This window comes from Nyctibius grandis, chromosome 7 (genome assembly GCF_013368605.1).
Source record: "Nyctibius grandis isolate bNycGra1 chromosome 7, bNycGra1.pri, whole genome shotgun sequence".
In the NCBI taxonomy this organism is placed as follows: Eukaryota; Metazoa; Chordata; class Aves; order Nyctibiiformes; family Nyctibiidae; genus Nyctibius; species Nyctibius grandis.
Genome location: NC_090664.1, coordinates 22,388,266 through 22,415,162, shown reverse-complemented (window position 1 = coordinate 22,415,162; position 26,897 = coordinate 22,388,266). Strand labels below are relative to the sequence as shown.

The 26,897-nt window shown below is 41.4% G+C and overlaps 1 protein-coding gene across 4 annotated transcripts in view; it reads right to left on the bottom strand.

Annotated features, from left to right (window-relative positions):
• IGF2BP3 (insulin like growth factor 2 mRNA binding protein 3) overlaps positions 1 to 26,897 on the bottom strand; it is a 118,602-nt gene that overhangs the window by 35,530 nt on the left and 56,175 nt on the right. For 3 of the 4 annotated variants that reach the window (XM_068405597.1, XM_068405598.1, XM_068405599.1), the window contains exons 4-6: positions 11,141 to 11,192; positions 10,985 to 11,048; positions 726 to 1,010 (exon numbers count right to left, since the gene is read on the bottom strand). In XM_068405597.1, the coding sequence (XP_068261698.1) occupies positions 726 to 1,010; positions 10,985 to 11,048; positions 11,141 to 11,192 (401 nt within the window). The remainder of the gene's footprint in view (positions 1 to 725; positions 1,011 to 10,984; positions 11,049 to 11,140; positions 11,193 to 26,897) is intronic. The other variant, XM_068405600.1, reaches the window with a different exon arrangement.

Sequence of the window (26,897 nt, the reverse complement as noted above, 5' to 3'; positions counted from 1 at the left end):
GCCTTGGTATAGATTCCAGGAGGATCTTCTCCATGATCTTGCCAGGCACAGAGGTGAGACTGACTGGCCTGTAATTCCCTAGGTCTTCCTTTTTTCCTTTTTTAAAAATGGGGGTTATATTTCCCCTCTTCCAGTCAGTGGGAACTTCACCAGATTGCCATGACTTCTCAGAAATGGATAGTGGCTTAGCAACTTCATCCACCAGTTCCCCTCAGGACCCATGGATGCATCTCATAAGGTCCCATGGACTTGTGCAACTTCAGGTTCCTTAGATGGTCTCGAACCTGATCTTCTCCTACAGTGGGTGGTTCCTCATTCTCCCAGTCCCTGCCTTTGCCTTCTGTGACTTGGGCGGTGTGGCTTGAGCATTTGCCAGTGAAGACTGAGGCAAGAAAGTCATTTGAGTACCTCAGCCTTCTCCATATCCTGGGTAACCAGGTCTCCCATTTCCTTCTGGAGAGTGTCCACATTTTCCCTAGTCTTCCTTTTATTACCAATGTACGTATAGAAGCTTTTCTTGTTGTCCTTGACATCCCTGGCCAGATTTAATTCTATCAGGGCATTAGCTTTCCTAACCTGATCCCTGGCTGCTCAGACAATTTCTCTATGTTCCTCCCAGACTACCTGCCCTTGCTTCCACCCTCTGTAGGCTGCCTTTTTGTATTGGTGTTAAAGCTTACAATTAATATTAAAGCTTACAATTACAGTTTTGTAAAATAACTCACTTGGACTGTGTCTGCTTTGTAATGTTTCTGATTGTTGCTCCTTCTTTGCCGATAATGGCTCCTACGAACTGCGTGGGAACCAGCATCCGTAGAGGAACGTCCGACTGTGGTTTCTGCCTTGTGGTTGCACCGGGTGACCCTTGTCTTGGAGGACCCCTCTGTCCAAATCCACGTCTTCCCTGGGGATGTTGTTGTGGAGGCTGCTGGGCTGCCATTTCATCAGGGATGTATGCGACTTTCAGGGAGTAGTTTTCAAGCTGAAATCCATTCAGTTTTTCTATTGCTCTGTTCATTTGGGAAGAGGAGGAAAGAGGAGAAAAAAAAAACCACAATCACATGCAGGGCCTTATGAAATGACAAGTCATTCAGATATAGACTTCTGCTCTTTCTAAATCACATGACAAAGCTAAAAACTGGTTCCAAGATGAAAAGTTACATTCAAAATTTTCAGTCAAGGTTTTGATTACACAACTTTTTTTTTTTAAGTCACCATATTAAGGACTACAAGTTAGTTCTTGCTTGCTCTGGGCTTCTGTGCGCTTTAGAGGTTTTGCTGGTACAACCCTATCAGCAAAACCTCACGGGAGACAGAGCTTATACACTCAAAAGCATTCTTTTGCCTGATTTAATTTAAATCAGTTTCCCAAATAGAATTAAAGCTGCACCAGAGGGAAAACTTTTTAGCTGCTATCACAGCACCTTCATTAGTGTTTTTGCCAGCACAGTTATTTGGCTGGAGTTTTTGCAATAACTGACAGAGCTATGACAGGAAGAAAAAAAAAAAAAATATGAAAGACAGTTCCTGGTTCATCCTCAGCAGGAAAGAAATCGTTCAACGCCAGTCAATGGCATTTGAAACACCAGTTAGCAGACCACAACAGCACCTAGCTAGACTACCTACTGTAGTCTATCTAGACTTCAGTAAGGCATTCGACACTGTCTCCCACAGCATCCTCCTGGACAAACTGGCTGCCCGGGGCTTGGATGGGTGGACTCTTAAATGGGTTCAAAACTGGCTGGATGGCCGAGCCCAGAGAGTGGTGGTGAATGGGGCAAAGTCCAGCTGGTGGCCAGTCACTAGCGGTGTTCCCCAGGGCTCAGTTCTGGGGCCGGTGCTGTTCAATATCTTTATAGATGATCTAGATGTAGGGATTGAGTGCACCCTCAGCAAATTTGCAGATGACACCAAGCTGGGTGGGAGTGTCAATCTGCTGGAGGGTAGGAAGGCCCTTCAGAGGGATTTGGACAGGTTAGATAGATGGGCCGAGACCAACGGCATGCGGTTCAACAAGAACAAGTGCCGGGTCTTACACTTCAGCCACAACAACCCCATGCAGCTCTACAGGCTGGGGGAAGAGTGGTTAGAAAGCGGCCCGGTGGAAAGAGACCTGGGGGTGCTGATCGACAGCCGGCTAAACATGAGCCAGCAGTGTGCCCAGGTGGCCAAGAAGGCCAATGGCATCCTGGCCTCTATTAGGAATAGTGTAGCCAGCCGGTCTAGAGAAGTGATCGTCCCTCTGTACTCGGCACTGGTGAGGCCGCATCTTGAGTACTGTGTCCAGTTCTGGGCCCCGCACTTCAAGAAAGATGTTGAGGTGTTGGAGCGAGTCCAGAGGAGGGCGACCAAGCTGGTGAAGGGTCTGGAGGGTATGACCTACAAGGAACGGCTGAGGGAGCTGGGGTTGTTTAGCCTGGAGAAGAGGAGGCTCAGAGGTCACCTTATTGCAGTCTACAACTACCTGAAGGGAGGTTGTAGTGAAGTGGGAGTCGGCCTCTTCTCCCAGGCAACTAGCGATAGGACAAGAGGACACAGCCTCAAGCTTCGCCAGGGGAGGTTCAGGTTGGACATTAGGAAGAATTTCTTTACAGAAAGGGTTATTAGACATTGGAATGGGCTGCCCAGGGAGGTGGTGGAGTCACCATCTCTGGATGTGTTTAAGAAAAGCCTGGACATGGCACTTAGTGCCATGGTCTAGTTGACAGGGTGGTGTAAGGGCAACGGTTGGACTCGATGATCCCTGAGGTCTCTTCCAACCTGATTGATTCTGTGATTCTGTAAGCAGGTTTAAAATTTAACTAGGAAATTAAAGCCAATCCATCTGTTAAACTCTCCATAAATGCAAAGGTGTTAGAAGGCATTTAAATGGCTTTTCAAGTTCTCTTGTGCTTGTAGGCAAAGCAGAGCCCTCTGTTAAATATCACAGAGGGATATTGCCCAAATGCACACAACGCAGTTACACCATGGTCCGTCACACTGAATAACCACCTGGTCACTCAGCTCTCCCTCTGCCCAGCCCCTCTTTCTAACCAAGGTGGGGCCAAGTTTGCAAGTCAACCTGACCTGCTGGTTGTTTCCTCTTCACAGAGAGACCACAACCCTAAACTTAAAAATGACAGATCTCTGGAGGGTAGAAGATCTTCTACTCACAAACAGAAGAGAGTCAACACGATTAAAGATCCGTGAAACAGTACAAATAACTAAGATACACACAGCACACTGGTAAGCTAGTAGTATAAAATTAACACATTTGTCCAAGACATTTCAAGTTTCGCTACAGATTTATTCAGATTATCAGCAACATGATACATTGGTATCACCAAACCATGCATTAATTTGGTAGAGTTTATAAATGCTAGGCTTAATCTTGGACCAAAGTTTACTAAGGAATTTTGTTTAAAGACAAAATTTAAATTAAAAACACTAGCGGGAGGGAGGAGGTTTCCATCTCATATTAAAGAACACCCCAACATTTTTTTAAAAAGCTCCAATAACCATATACTCTGAAACAAGGCCTCTGAAAGTTAGACTTAATCCAGTCTTTCTGTTCATGCACACTTGCAGATGGTTACTGCCAGTTTACCAAACACTACCCTCAGCAACACTTTCACTCCTGCTTCTGCTGCAGCGATAAAGGATGATGCTAGCCAACCACCTAAATTTTCAATGGTAGCCAGTGAAAAGTACTATTCATCTCCTAGGTGTCCCATTTGACAGTCTGGGTCTCAAGTAGCTGTTGAAGCTGAGCAGCAGCTTTGCAGGTAAGAAGTGGTATATCAGTACTGAGGATAACAGGCCCCTCATCTCCCAGGGGTTGAACCAACATCCTCAAAATACTCCAGTCAGACAGTAAAGAGCTTATGAGAAAACAAGTAATTCATGTCTTTGTAGTAGTGTTTAATAAGGGCTCGTAATAAATAAGGCCCAAGGCAACACCACTGAACAACAAGGAAAGCAAAATATTGACTAACTGATCACTGCTCACTAAATATTTCTGTTCACCAAATGAGACACAGATCCTTTGGGAACTGGTCAGGAGTGTAATTGCTCCCATAACAGAAGAATCTCGTAGAGCATATGGCAAAACAGAGCTGGATAAAAATTTGCTGAGGCTATTTCAAAGCTGACATTTCTTAACTTTTACTCTGTGGACTTTGAAGAGCATTTTATTACACAGAGAGCCATGTTTACAAGACAGTAAGGGCAGTGAGCAGCAGGACCAGTGAAACTTGCATTCCTATGGATTTGTGACTCAGGTTTTAGTTTCTGCATAGATTTCCAGTGCCCAAAAGGCATTTTGAGGAAGTATCTCTCCATGGAGATCCTGTATGGGAAAGGGATCTGGAGCCTTTTCTTTTTATGCAACCTGAACATACTAAGTTCTTGTTGGCTGCAATTGTCTGAGACCTCTGTTTCTGGGTTAACTTTTACAGAAATCAGTCAAAAAGCTGAATTGCTACCAGGGAGGAAAACAGCACCACCAGACAGTGCAGTTGCACAAGACCTGTTTCTTTTGGAATCAAACCTCAAGATGTTGGAGAGATGAGCACCAATCATTTCATGAACATGCTGGCAGGCTCCGGGTTGACATCCATCCCAACTCATTCCCTTCCACGCATTCATTTGACAAGTTCAGACATTGCTTCTTTCCCAAAATGCTTCAGTCTCCTCTGGCTTTAAAACGTCTCAGACCAGAAGCCCGGCGCTAATACAAAACCTTACATTAAATCAGTGCATGAGACTTCTTACTCTTCCTTAGAAGTGGTAGGGGAGGAAAAGACTAGGCTTTTTGTTTGCAACCAAGCTACATACCTATAATGTTTTCACAACAAGCACCGTACAGCAACAACTGGCATGTATATATGCCATACTTTTCCTGGAAAGAAGGTTGGAATTCTTCTACTTAAGAACAATTTATAAATTGCTAAATGGTTCTATATGACGATAAGTACCTTAAATTCAAAGCAAACTGAGAAAAGTTCACTTGCCATTGTGGAAAATCAGTTACGCCAGCAGTGAACAGTCCCTGGCCACCAAAGCCATATTATGGCATGGAAAAATAACACAATAAAAATATTGGATGTGTTGTTTTTGAGCAAGTATTTAAAAGAAAAACTGCTTTAAAGTTCACTTCTCTAGTTAGATACTGGAGATACTACAGTGTGTGTAGTCCTGTATAATAGATTCTCTAGTGTACTAGAGATACTACAGTAGTATCACTTGGTTAAATTAGTCTAGACATTTATAGAGAAAACTTTAAAATAACTAATTCATCCTCTGAGCCAGAGAGTTCTCCATGTTTTATAGGCTGGCTTGTTTTACAGTTTGACTTGTTCAAGTGATGAGAAGTCAGAAGAAGAGTCAGTAGTTAAACGCTGCTCTCCCAAGCCATTTGTGGAACTGACATTTCCTGGGCAGGTGGTCCCACACTCTGCACTGATTTGGGCATACACAGGGGAATGTCAAGATAACTGGTTTTCAGTGATGCAGCAAATACACGGTTCTGGCGCATTTCTTACAGAAGACACAAGCCCACAGCTTCTGAAAGGTCGCTTCAGCTGTTGAGCCTGGCCTTCACATTCCAACATTTGACAGTTTTCACTAGGTTTTTAAAGTATTGTCATACACCTTTATTTAACTGTTCTGAACTAATTTTTATCAATTCTGTGGCACAAAACATAGGGCTGGAATCAGGCAAGGTGATGGCTCAGCAGTCCTTCAGCACCATAACAAGTCCAAAATTTTAGAAGCATCTAGGCACTGTTTCAGGGGATAGGAGGGGGGGGGGGGGGAAGAAAAAACAAGGAAAAAGAAACCAAGAAGAGAGATGAGTGATCAAGAACTGTCTTTTAGATGGATGCAAAATTCCCATAAAACAGCATCTAGGACAGCACTTGCCCCCAGAGGAGCCATCCCCACTCCCTGCAAAAGCCTGAGCCTCAGAGGAAAGTCACTCCCTGCAAGTGACTGGTTTGTCACAGCACTAGTGGCACCTGTTTCAGTCAGGGCTATCAACATTGTTGCAGTCCACCAAATACTTGTTAAATCCAACTCCTTTTGTAAAGCACATACTCGCATTGACTGACCACCTCAGAAACTCAACTCCAGACCACAGCAACACCACCTCTGCCTTTCCGCAAAGGCCTCTTCCAAACAGGGCTGGTGGTCTTCTTCCACAACCACAAGTTAATAAAGGCCATGCATGGTACCTCTGTCAGAGGGCACTACTGGTACCTACTGAAACAACCCACAAACCATCTTTTATGCAAGGGCTAAAAACCCTTAGAGTCACTTAATGAGCACAAAGATGGAGAAAAATTCAATAAGCGTACTCATTAAGAGGTACCCTTTTCCCCCAGATCTTCTTTAAAAATTACCATTTAGTGGAAATGGAAAATGTTTCCATTTCATATACCAGCAAGAGCTGGTACACAGGAATATCATAGTGTAGTTCGGAATGTTTTTATAAAACAAATTCATTAAGAGACTGCAGCAACTACTGCCTATGCTCTGCTAAGATGTATGGCAGCTTAGCTTATGTTCACATGACACTTGCTCAAAAGTAAGAGGATTCCTACATAAAAATGAAACCTTTAAAAAATATTTTGTAAATTAGTCACCTGAGTTTTCCCCATCAAAATGACATCTCACTGTTGTCCTCTGGTGAGCTCCCTATGAGAGGATGTTTGCCCAGCCCCCTCCCTTATGATGCTAGTGGACGTTAAACGTCCTAGATAAATGAATACAGTAAAAGCACCAAGTCTTGTGCTTGAAATCATTCATCCATTGATAGCGCGATGACACTAAGCAGTAGATTGAGAACATATTTCACTCCCACGCGCAGCTTGTACGTACACCACCTGTCTTTTTTCCTCCCTGAACAAATACATTTGAATATTGAGAAGACAGATATACGTGGTAATTTTTCTTTGGCATAACGATGATTTTTTGCATTAAATAAAAATATAGTTTTCATTAGTACTTTTGAAAATAAAAACGAAGAAAAAAATAAATCTAAGCTTATAATCATACACCACTGAATTTTCAGTATTATTGTTCCTATGGCAGCATTAGCTCTGACCCATGATGGTATGTAAAAGTATTAGTTATGTGAACTCTTATTCATCCATCATCTATGTTGTGTGCATAGACACAGGTTTGTGCTTCACTGAAAGGGTAAAAAAAAAGGATTTTTTTTGCAAGTTTTCTAATTAAAAGGTGGCCACTAGTGTCTTAACACTCAAAGTAATATACCTACTTACATCTGAAAGACAGATCCTGAGCTCCTCACATTGCAGCCTGTAGTTAAAATACACCATCAGTTATGAGACAACCAACACACATACCTCATACCTGAGCTAAAAAATACGACAAAAAATAAACACCTGGCCCCATACTAAAACAATATGCACCAGCTCCATATATGTGAGGCCAACTTTGCACAAAATTTCCCTTCCAAAATCCTGGGTAGAGCTAAATCCTATAGCATGCACTAGACACCTACACACTGGAACATTTTGGGGAGGGAAAGAGAAGGTGGTATAACTTTTGAAGATAATAGCCATAATTTAGGTGCCAGCACATCACAAGGACAAAGCCAGCACGTCCTGCTGGTTGCAGTCAGGGATCAATATTGGGAGAAGAGGGGGTGCCCTTTGGCAAGCAGGTCCCCAGCTGCCTCAGGACTAGCATGCAGTTGGTTGAGTTGTTCAAACTGAACAGTGGGCTCCAGGCTCTGCCGCTCACTCTCTCAACTCCTCTCTTCCAAGTATTCCATAACCCACCACAGCGTTCAATAATTGCGTGTGCAGCAGCAGTGTGCACATGCTTTGTAAGGCCCTCTCCAGTTTCTGGGAAAGACAGCAGCAGGGGCAGTTTCTGGGTTGGAACAACTCCCTCCTCCTCCCAAGCACCTGCAGGAGAGGAGGGAAGGCATGGGGTCACAGATGCCCTGGCAGTCCCAGACTTCTCCTAGCTACCCACAGTTTTGAAGAGTGGGTGGTGGTTTCCCCAGGCCCATGCACAGCTCAGTGCTTGTTATACATGTCTGCAAACCTACCAGGCTTCCCACAAGTAACCTGATCTGCCACACCGGCTCCCCTGCTCTGGCCACAAAAAGACAAGGAGCAGCATCTTGCTTTTGCAGCCAAGACTGTCCAGCTAGGGAAGAGAGGCATCACTACAACAGGTCAAAGCCAACAGACCTCCGTTCCAACTAAAAGTCAGTAACTGTGCACATCTTAGATTTTGGGCACTGTGTGCTCTGTCCAAGACTTGCTTCTTAAAAGGACTGCAGCATTCTTCACCGATTTCTGTTTCCAAGTTGGTTTTGGATGAAGCCCTGCATTGAATATGCCACAACTGCAGTACCAGCCTAGAGGTAAAAAAAAAAACCTCTGCCACAACAATTAGACTTGCAAGACAGAAGGCAGCTCAGTTTCCCAGTTGGGTGGAACCAAAAGTTTTGTTCAAAAGTAACATCCTCCAAGCAATGCATTCGACACTTGTCTGGAACTGCTTATCAAAAGTATCTCCAGGTTGTGTTACAGCATCTCCACTGCACAGAATTGCTGGTACGCACTCCAAGAGGCACAGCAATGCTGTACAGTCTATCCAGTGGGGAAGTAGCCAACTGCATGTTTTGTTGGCCAGCATTACTGACTGTGAGGTTAGTATCTGTGTTGCAAAAAGCGCAGAAAAGATGCAATTAGAACTGGGCACCTACTGTATGCGGCGGCATAGAAAACAATGTTTGCTCCAAAAGTCATGGCTAAGAGCATCATTTGCCCTAACCAGCTAAATTTCAAAATACAAAGCTTGTTATCAACTGCTGATTCTCAATGACTCTAAACAGCTTTTGATAAAGTCAATTCTTATTTCTCCTTGTACTGCATAGGCTGACCAATACTGCTTTTTATCAGCTATCAGCACTCGTATACCACTCCCCCTCCACAGCCATTGCCATCCACCACAGCCAGTTCCAAGAAGAAAAGCTAGGTCATGTCTGGGAAAACCATTCAACTGAAACACCACCACAGTCACTACAGAAAAGCCACATATGCACAGGTCCTATGGTGATTCTTCACTGCAATTCCTCACAGTTTTTTCCCAGAAAAACCTCTATCCAGCCACTTCTGTTCAGGGCTTCTAAATGGTTGCAAGGTTGCCTCCTGAACCCAGTCAGTCTGAGCTAAGGTCTTCTGTACAGAAAATGAACTCATCCCCTTAGAAAACCCTGTGTCTGTACAAAACCATTCGCAAAAGCAAATCAAGGCTCTTCCACTTGCCCCATCTGTTCAAGGCAACCAAACTCTACATGATCATTCAAGCTGTATTGCTTCAGGTCCTCCAACATTCAATGCTGGACACTAATTCACCTGCTTCAAACTCAAGATGTTTTCAGTTATTGTCATGTGATTTCTCATGCAAAATAAAATTTTATCTCCAATGCTTCTTCACAGTCTTGGCTCATCTCAGCATTTCCTCAGGATGACCTTAAAATTTAACAACTACAATTTGAGGGGGGAGAAAGTGTACGCTGTTGTTTTCAACTTCAGAAGGGAGCGCACAAGTCCAGGAACCCACATGACAGATGACAGACAGCTCAAAAATATGTATCATGCTTCTTTCCATGGTATTTTAGGTACTTCCTTCTTACATTTTCAAAGAAGGAACTGGCACATGTAGCGTTAATTTTTAACATTGCACCATAGGTTTCTTCAGAACTAGAAGTTCAACATTTTTCTTAATTATGGTGCAATGGAATTAAAAACAACAGAAGAACCTGAAGAATGACTTTTTGAATGATTCGGGTTTTGAGAAAAGTTAAATAGTGAATTCAAGAAAAACATCATTTCCTTCAGCTCCAGCGTACACAGGAGACACCACCGCTGACACAAGTTTCCCATCACATTTGTTTAGAATACACTAACAAGTAACCTAACACTTTGAAAGATTAAATACATGTGTTGCATTCAAGTTAGGCAGAAGTCATAATTACTTAATTATATGTACAAATATCGTTTCATTTGTAATTTTGAATTAATGCATACCATAAGCATACTCTGCATCTTAACTGCTGATTTTGGTTAGCCACAAGGTGGCAGAAATTTCAAAGTTAAAATAAAAAGATCATTGTAGACTCTTCCCTGGGTTTGGTTTTGTTTAATTCGCTATGGCTAGAAAGAGGGGGGAAATATATTTATGTCACCAGATCAAAAATTAAGGAACACACAAGTCCTTTTTCTACCTGTGGTGGAAAAGCAAAATTAAACCTATAGCATAATATATAATATGAATCCTTAAAGGAAAATTATATACAACCATTAAGAAAGTAAAGCATTATATTTTTACATTTGAATATCTAGATTAAAAGTTATCAATTACTGAAGATATAAGCATGCATAAAATACATGGCCTAAAGTTGAAAAGGCCCAAATAAATTATTTTATGTATTTGGATTATGACCTTTTGTGTGTTTGGAAGCAACATCAAATTTTCTAATTAAAAAAAATAATTTCTTAAGGGATAATCATAACAAAATAACAGAAACAAATAGGAGAAGAATACAGCTGCTAACCAGAAGACAGACACAGAACAACAAACACTGTAAAAGGGCATTACAAAGTTTTTTTAAAACATGGCTAAAAATCATTAAGCAATAACTCCTGTCCTCTGTCATTGGTAAATCATTAACTTTCTGCCCTCCCCAGTCAAATAATTTTACCCAAATTTTCAGCTTTTAAAGTTATTAATTTATTTTTAATCAAAGTGCAGGAAAAGTTGTTGACAAAAAATAGCAAATTAATGTAAAGCATACAAGACTTGGCAAGGGGAAGACCAAGAGACTTTCTTAAAAGTTAGTTCTTACATGATCATTTTATCGATAAGTTAATCAGAAGCGAAGTTGCATATAAAATCACAACAACATGAATTCAAAAATGCAAGTTATATGACGGTAACAAATAAATAAGATACTTACTGTCTAGCCTGGTCCTTATTGCCATATGTTACATTTACAACTGCAGTCTCCGTGTCAGTGTTCACTAGAGAGGAAAATGCGATGAAAAAAGGTTAAGTTCAGCGTGCACTCACTTCCCACTACAAATTTAAAAGCAATTTGAGAGTAGAGCCATACCTTGCTCACAGTTCTCCACCGTTCCATACTGAGCTAACAAACTATCCAGCACCTACGAAGAGGGAAAAGAAACAACAGATTTCAATTCCAAAACAGATTAACAAAAAAAACCCTGTAAATACACTAAAATTTGTAATAATTTTGCCAGAATGTATAGCATTCAAGACATCCGCTCCAGTAAGGTAGAAGTGTTAGTTACTTTGGAAAGAACAAACACACGTTGCTTGTTTTCTCTCTCAAAACAGAAAATCTGCATTTAAAGCCTCATGGATGTGAAAATACAGAACAGAACTCCAAGAAGTCACACTGCACTGTAAGCCCCAAACTTTGAAAAGAAACCTTCAAATCACCTGTTCTTAGAGTGGGCTATAAGCAGAGGCAAGAAGAATTAAAAGAGCAGCAAATCTGGAATAAAAATCTTTCCATGTAACCCAAGCACATACATAAACTTTGCCACTGGTTTTCCTTGTTTTTCCCCCTCAATACACATAGACGGTACATAAAAATATCTTATTCTCTTACTTAGTGGGGACTTGTCTACTTAGAGAAGTTAATCAGAACAACCAGCACACCAAGAGCTGTTCCACAATTATTTTGACAATTTTCCCAAAACCCCACTCCAGAGGAACCACTCGCAACAGTATCTTCACAACTATTTGAAAGTCACAATTAATCTGGCCTTTGGTAGAAAGCTAGGGAGGAACAGGTAAAAACATATGACAAGGGGCAAAAGAAATCATAATAAAGTAGTTTTATTTGGCATAATTTGTTTTATTCTGGTCAAATGGAGGATGAAGAAGGGGCAAGAAACAATGAGACTTTCAGGAAAATCAAGGTGTCAGAATATTCCAGTAAAAACATCAAAATACCCACAGTTGTATCGCTTTTAAAATTCACATGATATATACTTTATTTTCTTCCTGGTGAGAAATAATGTTTCAGAAAACAGCGACTGTGGCAGTAACTGGCACAGAACACAAGTACATCATTGTGGTTTTTTGCATCCTAATGTTTTGTCTCAATAATTAAAATGATGCTGGAAAAGTTCACAATTTACACCAAGAAGTGAAAAAGTAAACTTGCAATCTCTTCTGTGACCAAAGTGCCATTCTTCACTTCGGTTAGTCTCTTATGGCAAAACGTCAGAATGAAAGGGAAGAAACCCTTCTGGAGAAGGAAGGGAAGAAGGAAGCACAGACAGGAGGAAAGCAGTAGCCATAAAAATGCATCTGTGCAGCTTCTCATCGCAGTACGCTTCCACTTGCTGTAACCAGTAACTGAGTGTGCACAAAACCACAGTCCCTAAAAATGTAAAATTTAGGATTCTTCATCCTCATGAGATTAAGAATTCAAAATTATAATTTATTAATGTATCGTATACTTTTACTACAATATAAAAGACATTAAGATAAATTGCAGTTTATATACCCGAACTTAATGACAGCTTACATCAGTATAATGTCCAATCTTTATCACCTATTAAAACTGAAATTGCACGCAGACATTTCAAAGGTAGTATTTCAAACCAGGTATTGAAAAGGCAACGCGCTGCTCGCCAAGTTTGAGCGGTGCATTACTACCACAAGCTGCAGAATCTCCCAATCCTTCTTCTATAGGGTCTAGTCAGTTTTCTTGGCAACTGTTTTGTTTTCCTAGACAAGCTGCTAACTGTCCTCTCCTCCTACAAGTAGAGATTAGCCTAGTCTGAGAGTTTGCCTTTTCAATCCCCTAAAAAATAATTTTTCTTCCTCTCCTCAGATCTGACAACTTGAAACTATCTAAGGAAAAGACTCCTCTGAAATTCGCTAAATATTACTGAAGTAGAGATGCTCCAGGGGATTAAAATAAATTAAAAGTCTGTGGCAGATCCTTTTAAGACAATTGAAACGTTGGCACAGACAAGTGGCAGAGTTGCAAGGTCTTGTGGGTCTATGGCTGTACTTCCACACAAACCCGGAAAGTCACCGCATGTGATTAGAGGAAAGTCCTCCTCCATAGACGGCTTAAGTGGTAATCGTGCCTCACTGAAATCAGCCAGTGACCAGAATATCAGGTGGGGTCAGGGTTTTAAAACAAGAAAAGCAAAAGCAAGTCCCTGGCTCAGAGATGCATTCTGAGATGTTTACTTGAAACAGGATACTGGAGAGTTCATTAGTCTGATAAAGCAATTTTTTGTCCCTACAGTATGTCAACACCCATGCCGTATTACACAGCAGACTGTATTACAATGTGAGCTAACAGCTTCAGTTAGTTATGACAAATTTTGATTACATTTGAACTGTGCAGACCACCAGCTCGTGTCCACTCTGCCCCAAAGTTACATCCCTTCAAAAAATCACAGAATTTCATTTTCACCCTTAATCATACAGGAAAAGAGCAAAGCTGGAATGCCAGAGGTGCCACAAGACTTTGCTTGATAAAAATTAACCAATATTTTATAAGCTATTTCCATATTAAATTTATGTTCTGGGCCAAGGATACCTTTAAATGAAGACCCACATATTAAAGTCACCAGCTTCACCAAGAAAAGGAATGCTTTAAAGCTGAATCCACAGAACTTTTTAAAGATGCTATGTTCTCTCTAAAAATGACTACTTCCACCATGTTTCTGATCAGCCATCAAAAACCCCTCAACACACTAGCCTTGCATCTGCTCCAAGAAGCCTGAGGACAAAAAGGCTCCTCTGCCATTAATGCTGAGGAATAGCCCAGGATGGCACGTTCAGCATCCCACTCCTCTTCACCAGGAGTTCTCCACTTAGGCTGCTCCTTAATCCTCTTCTGAGCTGTCTCAGTCAGAAACGGTGTCCATCTGGGCTTTAATCCAAGTGAATTGCGTTCCTATGTTCTTAAGAGTTGCTTTACCAAACAGATTTGTGAGAAGTTTCCTCAAAGGATTGGAGCTTTCTTTAACTGAAATGAGAAACAATCCTCTTGGGTCAAAGACACTTGCTCTCCACAGCACTGTCCTCAGTAGACACTTGTATGTTCATCACAGTCAGTCTCATGCAGCAAGGTTTTAGATGTGATCAACACTGCAAGGGTAGCCTTTTAACTAGGTTGTATTTAAAATGCACTAGTAAAAAAGTATCAGCAGCAGCTGGGGTACATGTGTGCATGTGAGGAGCAAGCTTCACAAGGGGAGAACACTTTTAACAGAACCAGCTGATCCAGTTGGGAGAAGTCATTGTGATTGGTATTCAAAGCCAGATCCTCTCTCATAACTCACTTTCAAAACACAGAACTCAACTCCTGCATGTTTCTTGCATCACATGGATTTACTGCAACAGGCAGTTTCTACTCACATCCTTTATTTGTTCATATTTCTCTTCGCACTGTCTTTTCCCTCTCCCCAAATTTTTTCTCCCTAGCCCAAAGCCTCTAGTTCTGCTGCAAAACAAACATGTTTTGTTTAAGCTGCTCTTCCGTAACACCCTTCATGTACAGCCTTGTTGGGCAATCAGAACAAAATTCAAAGCCAAGTTGGTGGTGCAGCAGCGATTCTGATGAGCAGCTGAAAAGAAAAGTTTATTTGTACAAATATTTAATCTAGGCTAAAAAAAAAAGTCTTTCCTTGTCTTGAGCTCTCCTTCTAGTAGTTGTCTAAATTGGGTCTCCTGCTCTTGTTATAGCACAGATGTCTCTCTCACAAAAAGCTGCAGTCTTATACTGTGGACATTCATTCATCAGGCTCTAAAAGCCAATTCTGACTTCATTATAAACAGCATTACCCTACACCAAGCCCCACAAATCGAGGCTGCTTTACAAGGAAAAAAGAAACAAGGAAACATTACTCTTCAGTAGAGCCGAGAGCTTGAAGCACACATTAAAATATCCTGGTTTTCATGCAGGTTTCACAGGTTTAGAAGTAGCACCTTTGAACAAACTAGAGCAGTTGTTTTCTGCTCTTTCAGAACAGACTATTTCATACACATCTTCTTATGGTGCTGTAGGATTTCTGCCCTACGCCATAAGCAAATTAGTCTCAAGACATCTGGTCCATAAGCACTGTTATCCATATTGTTTCTCTCTCACACACGCATTTAGCAATGGGAACTTAACTTCAGGTTCTACAGCACCACTGTGATTTTCTCCACTCATGTAGAGAAAATCCATTAGACCACCACCCTTGCTTCCACGGCTTCTGTCATGTTGATTGGGACTTAAAATTAGACAACACAACTGAAATCAGAAATAGCAGAGGTAGAAAAAGAGACAGGACGATTAGGGTCATTCAGTAAAAGACCACATGGCAATTTTTGGCTGCAAAGACTTTGAGTGTTCCGGGTGATTTAACAAAAAAGGAGGAGGAAAAAAAACAGGCAACAATATGAAGAAAGAGAAGAAGTTGTTAGTGCAAGTGTTTTTTTATTTAAAAGAAGAGAGGTGGGGCGAAATAAAACAAACAAGCCAGGTAAGGAAATGAGAGGACAGGGGTGCAGAGCAACGCTGATATCACTCCAGATATCAAGCCTGGCTGAACCACTAATGCCATCTGCACACTTCAAATACTCCATTAGTATACTCAAAGTGCACAAAAAATACAATTAAAAATTATATTAATGTAGCACAACTAGCTTGATGTGACCCCCACCAGGCCCCAGTGTGCTAAAATTTGCAGCACAGCGTGAGCAGAGCTGGCATTTTGTGACTTTGATGGGTGAAACAGGACCTCAGCAGAGCCACCATTGCTCTCGCAGCCCCACCAGCTGCCAAGGACTGACAATGGCAAAAAGGCTTTTCAAAGTGCCTTCAGTTTGGTTTAATCTTTTCATTGGTAAAAAATGCATCCCCAACAAGGGGCCCAGCTAGCATGGCTTTACAAGGAAAATTAAACATGAAGAAGCCCCTAATAAACCCCTGAGGAAGCAGTCATTTTTGAAAGATGTAATTGGCAAATGCTGCATCACCTGCGTGGAGGTCATGACAGACAGTTGAGCTTGGTGCCAGGTCACCCGGCACACCTCCCATCCCAGGCAGCCTCTCCAAACCACTGCCGCCAGCCAGAGCCCAAGCACAGCAACTTCACCCATTTTTACCAAAAAAGAAGGTCCAAGCATGTTGGTCCCTTGTAAAGGCAGAGCAACATGGACACAGAGCACCCAAACCAGCACTCAGTCTGCCAGGACAAAGTTGTTCCTCCAAAACCTTATGAAGGCATTTGAATAGGCAACACCAGTTTGCAATGGCTCAATGCATTGCAACATTTGGTGATGGTGTTTTTCATCTTGTAGGCCCTCCAATACCCAGTTTACTGTCTCATGAAACCATGACCATAGTCTGGAAGAATCAGAAAAATAAGTCTGGAAGCTGCTGAAGTCATTGTTTGCACACACCAGAAAGGCAGCGCCTGAAAACAATAACTCTGGCTTATTTACCACATCCCATACAAACCCTGGAGTGAATTCTTCTCCTGGGAACTTACAGTTATATCCAAATGTTCAAAACTATTAATAAGTTTAGCCTATAATACAATTCTGTTTAGGTGGCTTTACCAGGGTTTTAATAATGTAAAGCTGAACCACAGAGAACAAAGCCAAAATTGTCAAAGGAACTACTAATCGAGTGACCAATTTGGACACTGAGGGCTTGATTTTCCACAGAGCTCAGCACGTCTGCATGTTCAAAGTGCAGCTTCAAAGCCACTTTCAATAGCAAGGAGAACATGGCACTTCTGCAAGAGAGACCTGAGGCTCGTCACAAGACAAACTGAAGGCAAGGCACACTTAGCAACTAGTGGCAACTTCTGCTTAAATAGTTTGCCCAGCACCAGAGACCACAACGTGCAGAATTCAATTTGCCGTGGCAGCATTTGATTCCCCTAACCAAAAGGGCTTATCTTCCTGAAAGTCCTCGTCCTGCTGCAAAATTAAGAGAATGTGTGGTAAATGGGGCGCAACTCTTACAGACAAGTCATCTTCACTGCACTTGTTGGACTTGCTAGTTGACAGCAGAGCCACCCCCCCAACCCACGCCAACATCCCTCCCTACAGTGCTAAGAGCAAACCCTGGTTCCCTGTTTACCTTGCTCTCATTATGGAACATCTGAAAAGCTCAATTAAAAATGAGGAGGTAAGAGACGATGCAGACTATTTCAACTTCGGTGTTTCAAATTAAGCAAAAGGTATAAAACAACAGAAAATAGGTCTCAGGTAGAGCATCACATGCAACCAGCACTACAACTATTGTAACCAGCTCCACATACCACATGTGTTTGTAAGTATTTCCAGATAATACTGCTGGACCATTTAAATTTGTATATACACACACCCTCCCATGTAAATAAAATAAAAAGCTAATGGAAAGAGAGAGAACCAAATGCTTTAAAACCACACTAGTATGCAAGAACAACATTTAAAAGGACCTGCCTTAAATCTTCTAAGTTAAAAATCACGAAGTATAATTAGCATAATTTACAGATGGAAGAAGGTTAGCTTCTAAAGAAATAATTAAGAGGAATCCAACAAATGTAAGCAACATGGTCAACCATTACAGTTGAAGATCAGCATCAGAACTCCCTCTCCCTCCTTTTTTAAATAAAAATTCATATGATGGAAAATTTCACTGCAAGAGTTTTAATGACGCTCTGAAAATACAAGAAATTGCAAAAGAGATTTTTGGGCTACAAAGTTAGCCCAGGTACTGAATGCAGCAGAGGAAAAGCTCTTGCATGCTTTCATGTTCCCACATTACACCCTAAGCTGGAAATAGTCTCTTGAATGCATGATAGGGAGGAAAGATTAGAGTGCATTACACTAAGGAGGAATGGGATGCTAAAAAAAAGAAGATCATAGTATCAAGGCTGACAAATGGCATTAAATATCCTCCAAGGTTAAAAAAAGTACTTGAGAAATGTTTAGAAAACAGAAAAAAAAACCCACCCTTTTTAGATGCATGGGTGGCCTCCTTCACAAAGAGATTAAAGGGAGCCGGATAATTCAGTTTGGAAAGGAGCGAGGTATTGTGATACAGGTATTGTGAAATAACGAATCACGTAGAGATGTCCAAATTGGCAGCTTCATCTAAATTAAATGAAAACAAGTTTGAAAACACAGAGAAATAAGTATTTATGCAACATTATCTGCATGCAATTAAGCACCGCACAGTATCTGCTGTGATGCTTTATTAATCTCCCCTCGTGCTAAAGGTGTAACTTCAAGAGCAGTTTCAGATAATGTCAGAGTTTATGAACCAGGTTAGCACTAATGCAAACACTCCTGATTCAGTACCCATCCCGATTTCCACAAGATTAAGAAGCACCATCATGCAGATCGGTCTTAAAGGCAGCAACTGCTGTTTTACGCAGCTCATCCCGGTTCCCAGGATCTCCTCGTGGGCACTGCTGGGGCCCCCTCCTCCTCCTCCTTCCCGGGCAGACGGGCTACCAGGACATTTCTGCGGCTCAGCGTGAGGGAAGGATCGCATGCCGGGCTGGCAGATGGGTGTTGTGAAACGTAGTGGGAAGCAGCAGCAACACTAGCTCATGTTCATCTGCCTCCTCTCACATGGAGGCAGCTGGTTTAAGTGGAAACACTCTCCACTACTTCTACAATCTCATTTGTAGTTTGCCAAAGGGAAGGAAAAAAAAAAAAGCTATGAAAGCATTACTATCCAGTGATCATCCATTGCCCAACTTTGATTAAATGATAGACTACACAACAGCAAGGGAGCCAGCAAATTTTGAAAGAATGTTTGGAAAATACACTGGGATAAAGGATGAATTTTCTCCTTTACTCACAGGACTATATTGAAATACAATTGGTGCTTTATTGACAGTTTCGACACCTTCCCGTGGAGGCATCCAGCACTGGTGTCTGTCAGGAAGAGTGCTGCTTGGCCCCACAGTGCAAGTGGCAATGTCCTGCTCAGTGCCACAAAAACCAGAAAGGAAACTCTTATATTTTTCCTTTCCCCCTCAACCTTTCAGTCCTCCCAATTTCGTTAACTCTATATCATTACAGAAAATGTGTTCTTTTTAATTGGAAGATATATCATGGAGAATTGTATTTCTCCTAAACACTTTACTCTTTTCTCTGTGTGTGTGAGCACATGCATGTGTGAAAAAGGTACTTTTGAAAGCTATTTTCTGTAGCTATTAAAAAGTCTTGATGCCACTTCATTACTGCTCTACAAGGCTGGTACTAGTCTGATATTTTTAGTTTCAGCATAATAATAGTTCATTCATTTAAAAAAAAAAAGCCTTCTGTGAAGTTAGAAACCTGCAACTATAACAAATCTGTCAGACTAAAAATCAATTTTTGAATCATCTTTTGGAATCTATCAACAATTACAAGTTACAAGAAATCCCTCAACCTGAGCACAGGGATAGTTTCATGAAGAGGCTACACAATGAAAAATGTTCCTTCTGGTACAGGTGTGCTGGCACATTGTAGAAACGGAGCCAAGTCAGTGCTTGATACCAGGGAAATCTTTCCTGGGAAGATTGTTCCATATTCTAACATTTAGCATTTCCTCTAGGATCTGCTTATAACTATCTAAAAATGATAGAGGGAATCATAGAGGAAAATCCTGTAAAATGGATAGCGCAGATAAAAATAAAGTATATTAGAACTCTGATGGAGATAACATATGAGACGTTCCCTCTATTGTGCACAAGACTCAAGATGACAAGCTTTCAGGAAAAAGATAAGTCCTTAACAACCACTTCATGAATATCTTAGATCTCTTTATAACCAGGAAAAACTATAAAAAGATTGAAACATTTTACCTGAGTTATACTTACAGGATTCCCCTTCCCCCTTTCTAAATTGGCCATCCATAAGATGCATGCCATGTCTTTGGCTTCCCAGCAGTCCTACTAAGGGACAGCATTACTGTGGACCAGGCATTTAAGAGAAGGTTTGGCCTCTAAACAAGCGTCTGAAATAGAAGAGACTACTGAAGGGAGGGAATTGTTATCTGCATTTACAGAGGCTTACAGAGACATGGGCTGGGTTGCTGGATATTCTCGTATAAAACTTTCTTTAGAGCTGTCAGTGCATGTCACCCGTCTCACCTCCCTAGTTATTTTGCTGGCATGACAAACTCCTGTACCTGAATGCAGATTGTCAGTAGTCTCATAACATATGGGGCAGCTCAGTCATTTGAGAAGTTGCAACAGATACACCCGAAATTGCTGAAGTCATCCCAACAGCTGGAGAAGACAAGTTTTCCTTAGCCTACCTCTCCTGTTTTGTGGCTATTTTCAGGGATAGGGGAAAAAAAAAAGGAGACAACCTTATCTAGTCCCTGCTGTGGGGACTGGGCACTGAAAGAAGTGAGGTGTTTGGAGCAGGACTCAAGAATTCAAGACTGGAGTCAGACAAAAACACAAGTTATATACACTATAGAGCAAGAACACCACCTTCAAGTATTTGAATTACTTTGAGCTGCAGAATCGGATTAAAATAAATCTACAGTAAAGGTCTCTACAGTGCTAAAGCAGAGATGAGAGCTTTGCAAACAACAACAAATAAGAGCTGTCAAAGCCTTCAAGCTGCAGAAATATGAACCTTGCAGCAAAGGGGAATCATAGGATTTTTGAGTGTAGAAAATTTCTGTGGTAAAACATCATCTAGCAGCTACCTGATCATTCAGATAGTCATAAAATAAAGTATACATACACAAAACACTCAAAACCAGGTTATTAAAAAAACTCTAAAAGTTAAAGATATATTATCATTAAATTCTGTTAAACACACATTTACCAAGATCTGAGGTTTCCAAGCCTAGCTTAAAGTATCCCAGTATTATGGCCAACTCATGCACTAATCTGAAAGGTAAGATTTAAGAGGATGTTTACAAAAAAAACCAAACATTTGAATGCGAGTATCTAAACTAGAAATTAAGATTGCAAGAGAGGCATTATGCTAATACCATTTGACCTATATCTACCCAAACAAAACAATTCAGAGTGTGAATGCTGAGTGCTAGCTGACAGCTTGCAGACTATAAATTACTTAAGTGTCAATTTTGAAGGAGCAATCGAATGACAAGTAAGATGCTGGAACAATTCAAGGAGAACAGCCATAGTTAAATGAGTTAACTACGCCTAACATGGTTCAAGAGCAATCTCTGCTTCCATCTACCTGCATTCAGAGCCTTCTATAAAGAGGTGGAAGAATTTTCCATTCACAGCCTTGCAGGATGTATTCAGTCACCAGCAAGCTCTCCTACTCTGAAGTTTATTGTACAGCCTCATTATTAATAAAATTAGAATACGTTTTCCCTTCCTGCAAAGGGAAAACAAAAGAGATGCAATCACAAGGGAGGCAAGTTTACACCATTGCAGACGCTTTGCGGTAATTAATACTCTATAGTCACACAGACCTGAAAACTGAAATACCCTTAAATCCTCACAAGCACTGGAATTCATAGAGGAAAGAGGGACTACCACCTAACGTGGATAATGTATGGGGTTTTGGGTTGTTTATTCAATTATTTTATTCAAAGAAAATAGCTTGTCTGGAACATCGTTAAACTGCCTGCTATTCCTCAGACCTACTTATGAAAAGCACAAGACATCAAATACAACGCAACAGAGGTCTTCTCTATTCTTACTGGCTCCAATAGACCACAGGAAAGTTTAGACCTAAGTCTCTGCCTTATATTTTATAGCCAAGTTCTCAATTCAACTAAATAATCAGGTCTGCCCAAGACTTCAGCAGCTAGAAAAGCCATTAGAGTCATCCTTTGCAAAAGTCACCATTGTGCAAGCATCTGAACAGTTTGGTAACACCAGATGCTAGACTGATACACTTTGTTCTTAAAAAAAAAAACAAAACACACAAAAAACAAAAAAAACCCAACAAAAAAACCCAACCACAACACAACAACTTGTTATTTTCCAGAAACCTGGACACTTAATTTTGATGCAACTTCTTTCTTATACTCTGAAACAGGCACTGCAAGTATTCAGATAAGCAGCTGCAGTCCTGTTTCACTGCTGCTCCATAAGTAGCTCCCCAAGCTGTCCTCCACTAAAAGTACTTTAACTCTCTACAGCAATATTCCCCTGAACACGAGTCAAACACACTTGCAGTAGTAATAAATTAAAAGTAAAGGTGAACAATACTGCAGGGCACCAAGAAGTTGTATGCCATTTACCAGTTTCACATTTACTATACAATAAACTACCTCCTCTTGTCAAAACAACTCGTTCTCCATAAAAAGCTTAAAATTTAAATTTTTTGACATTTAGAAAGCCAGCACTGTTTAAAATAAGGGAAGTGGGAGTGTAAATCCCCAGTAGACGCCTGTACGAATGTACACTTCATTCTGATTTTTCACTGATTCATAGCGAAATACTCAACCCAACAGAAGGGGAACTAGATTTTTAAGCACAGAGGGAAAGAGAAATTCAGTGCTTTGCTATTGACATGGGAAGAAAGAGGAGGCAGTGTAAGAGGAACTAAGAAACCTTGGTTATTCGCCTGAATATTTAGGGAGCCACAGCACTTAAATCCCTGCTCATGGCATCTGGATGAAAATGAAACGTGCTATTCTGAGCTGAGCATAGCAAGAAGATGCAGAGCACGGTAGTAGAGGACTGCTAGAGCAGGGGAAAAATTTATTTCAAACCATTAGCAGTACACACCTCTTGCATTAAACAGTGGCTGTGCATAATGAAAATAGCAACAAACCAGAGTGGCCGCTACCTCAAAGAGCTTGCAAGGTGTAGGCAATAAGTGCAACAGCTACATGTGGAAGTATGGGGGGGTGGCAGGAGTGGAAACATCCACCTGATCTTTTGGCTGAAATTCAAGATTGTCCTCAGCCAGCCTGGCCTGCTCCAAAAGCCTGGAGCAATGCCTCCTCACTGCCTGGCTGTAGAAATGAAGAATAGGCAGCTCGAGTACTGAAGGAAGCATAGCCTGGCTGGGAGGCCAGGGAGGTCACGGCAGCAACTCAGGGACCAGTGGCCCAACTGCTGCCTGGGCTTCTGGGGATGAGGGTGAAGAATGAGGCAGGAGCATCCAGGAGAGATTTCACAGGGAACTGGATCTACACCATGTAGGAAAGGATATCGTGGGATTGACCAGCTACTGTGGAAGTAATAAGGACTGGGAATGCTTCTAAAATGTGAAGGGCATCATGAAAGGGAGCTCTCCAAAAAATCTGGACAACAGAGTTTAGGGACGAGCTGCATTGCAACCAGGTCAGAGAAGGGAGCAGATAGGAAGATCAGGATCCCGGCTCAGTGATCACACAAGAGCACCTTCTGGATGTGAGGGAATGTAGGATGAACATAAATAAGAGAGATGGAGACAAGCAGTAGCAGAAGCCTCAGAAACCAACTAATATACATTCTCTTAATAACCACATATCACCACACACATAGAAATGCTCAGTTTCAGGGAGACAGAAACAGCTCAGCATACAGAAGCAGCCACATACAAGAAGACTTGAAGCCAGAAAGCACGCAACACAAAACACTGATGACATGATTTTCATCGCCCTCATGCTCAAAAGGAGAAAAAAAAAAAGACCCTCTAACAAAGTGTGGTAGAGCTGTGCCCAGCACAGAGATACTCCAAGATGCTCTTCAGACAAGAGTTGACTGAACAAAGATGGGCCCATTGCACATGTTCTGCTATAAAGACAGGTTCTTAAATTATGAATAATGAACACAAGATGCATACAGCATAACATCCCAGAGGAGAAGAGAAATATTTAAAATGTCAAGAAAACAAACACGAAACCCAAACCACCCTCTCCGCCTTGAAGCTAGAAGCAAACTTCCCAATAAGCAAGGAGAATGTGTCAGTAGCTCTAAATAAAATAGACATTGAACATAAAGAACAGGCTTTTGCTCCAGCACAGCTCCTGGAAGGACTACAAACAGCACCTTTCTGCAGATTTACTGCTCCTAACTGCAAGGCAGGAGGAGAAGCTGAGGACATCATATTTCCAGATGCCTTTTTTACTTTAAAAGAGAAAAAGTCCCACTGCTTTAGGGACCTTTTACCAACATTTTTTAAGGTCTTTGACTTTAAATGGATTTAGAGGTTCAGATTAGGAGGCTGTCATATTGTCCCCTCCGGGACATCACAACACCCCTGGCAGCAGAGATGACGATGCTAGGAGAGCTGCTGCCAGTCCCGGAGGCTGGGTTAGAAGCCTGAACACCTTTTGCTAGAGTTTAAAGTCTAAACAGTCTGTACCACCCCAAAAATACAGGCAAGCATTTGGCCATTCTTCCACATAGCAACAGTAGAATCATTTTTCCCTCTGCTTACCCAAGAGCGTGCTTAACTTTCAAACTAGCATAAATAGTAAGCTCAACTACGGCAGAGGAAAAAAAAAAGAAGTTACAGGATGGGGTGACATGGCCGAGTGTGCTGCAGCAGCCTGTGGAAAGCAATACCCCTATGAGGTCTGGCAGCAGATCAAGGGCAGTCACTCCAGTTGCTTTTCAGATTATATAGCTTTGTGAAATTATTTTGGTAATATTCAGGCTTCTAAAAACCTCTCTATGGAAAGCGGTCTTTTCCAGTCCCTTATTGTTGAGCTCTTACCCACCAGCACACAATGTGCTACTGTAGTTGTACTGGCTACCATGCCAGCAGCACAGTAGTGGTACATGCTGTTGAACCAATGAGACCAGCTCAGAACATGAGGAATGTCTCCCTTTCCAGCCTCCTCTTTAATTTTAGTGCACGCACAGCTCTGCTGCCAGGGCAGGCCATGCCAGGACGATATTTGATTTGTAAACAGACACTCTAACACGCTCATCTTCGCTGTGGGCTCCAAGTTACCTGCTGTTACTCCCAACCGGCACGCATGAAGACTTCTGCATGTAACCTTATCTACAACGATGAGCTTCCACAAGAAAGAGGCGGATAGTTAAATATATTTTGATGATGATATTAGCTTTTCCTAGAAGGAAGGAAAAAAAACAACCCAGACATTCCCTTTGTCACCCTCCAGCCCATGTTCTGGGCGGTTCAGGAACAAATGCAAGATTAAGGCAGACACGCTTTGCCTCTGCACACTACAACATGCACAGGGTGTGTCCTCTTTATGTTTAATAAAGGCTCTCATGCTTCCCAATACAATAAAGGGATCACCCCAGGGTTAATGCTCTGAAAATACAAATAGATAGTGACCAGGAAACATATCAGCTTCGTTCCCTCTATTGTCTCCCACCAATACAACAGAGGGCATCCCTTAACCTGGATCAGCAGATCAGCAGTGGCTATCACAGAGCAGCTCCTGAAGTGCACACCAGGCATTATCACAGATAAACTTAACTTTTAAAAATTAGCTTGGACCCTCCTTTTTCTGGCAGCCATTTGGATACACAGTCTTTGATATCCGGTTTCAGTCAACTGGAGTCTTCTGAGGTTAAACTTATAAAAAGGTTTCACCTGACGTCCATTTCTGTGTGCTCAGAGACAGAGATTTCACTTTCAGTTTGTCTGCGGGGTTTTTTTTCCCCCCTTTCAGAAGAATCGTCACAGGGATGGACACACACAGAAGTGGCAGCAACCTATTTCTAGATAGAAAAAAGACCAGCCTTCTGGTGACTGATGGACCAACTGCTCCGCTCTGGCAATCATTCCCTCGAACTCACCTCAATACTAACTGTAGTGCCTTTTTTTTTTTTTTATGTTTTTTTTTTGTTTGTTTGTGAGTCTTGCCTAAAATTGAAGGACACAAGCTTTTTCCTCAGTACATTTACAAGAACAACAAGGGATAGTACTTGCAGGGATCTAATATGAGATAACCAAGCAATCACAAGCAGCTCCAAGGTAGCAATGGGCCTTCCAGGGCTGGGGCGGGGGGATCAAAAATCACTCGTCTCTTCTCCTTCCTCCCCCCATTTTTTAAGTTACCTCAATAAGTAAGTTTTTTTCCAATATCTAGCTAGAGAAGACATGAAGAAATGCTCAAGTGCCACTGACAGAGAATTTGAGTCTCTGAACAATGATGCCTGTAAAAGATTATGTTCCTCACTGTTTTGGCTGCATTAAAACTACCATTAAAAGCTTCAGTGCTTGTGGTATTTTTTTTATACCTTCAGACAAAAAAATCAGGAAACAATAACTCAAGAGATCTCTGTCCAAATTCTGAAAAAAGGAAGCCTGATTTATCTACACTTTGGCTACATCTGTGACTACGTTACATAAATAATCAGTCCTTAATTTTAAAAAAAGCCAGCAAATGAGCACTACCCATTTCCTCTCATCTGCTTCTCATTAAGTTGCAGGTACCAATACCTTCAGCTGGATTTTCAGCACCAGAGAAATGCTAAAAGCAGGCTTTAACAAGAATATGAAGACAGCAGTTTGCTCACCTCCAGTTGGACCGTGTGAGAATGAACACAGAAATACTTCACAACTACAAATATAGTTGTCATATTAACTATATTAGTACATTCTCCTAGAAACCTCTTCGAAAAACATTCAAGCTGGTTGCTGCAGTTGACAGACATCAGTCTTCGCAAATCCATCCTCAGGATGATTTAAAAGATTTGTTCACAAAGGTGGTCCAGCCCCCCATTTCTCTCCACACTCCTCCATAGGTCTTCAGTGCCACTGCTACTGATGTGGATTACAACTCCTTGTGCTTGAATATGTGCAGCTGTCTATCATGTTTTTTTTAAAGTTTAGATACCTTTCTTTTACATATATTTCTGTGTATTTATGCATATATACACACACACAACATATTATACATATTCATTCATATCCCGCCCACTTGCAGGATAGCAGGACTCAGAGCACGGAAAAGCAAGTTTATATGAGAAGCTGCT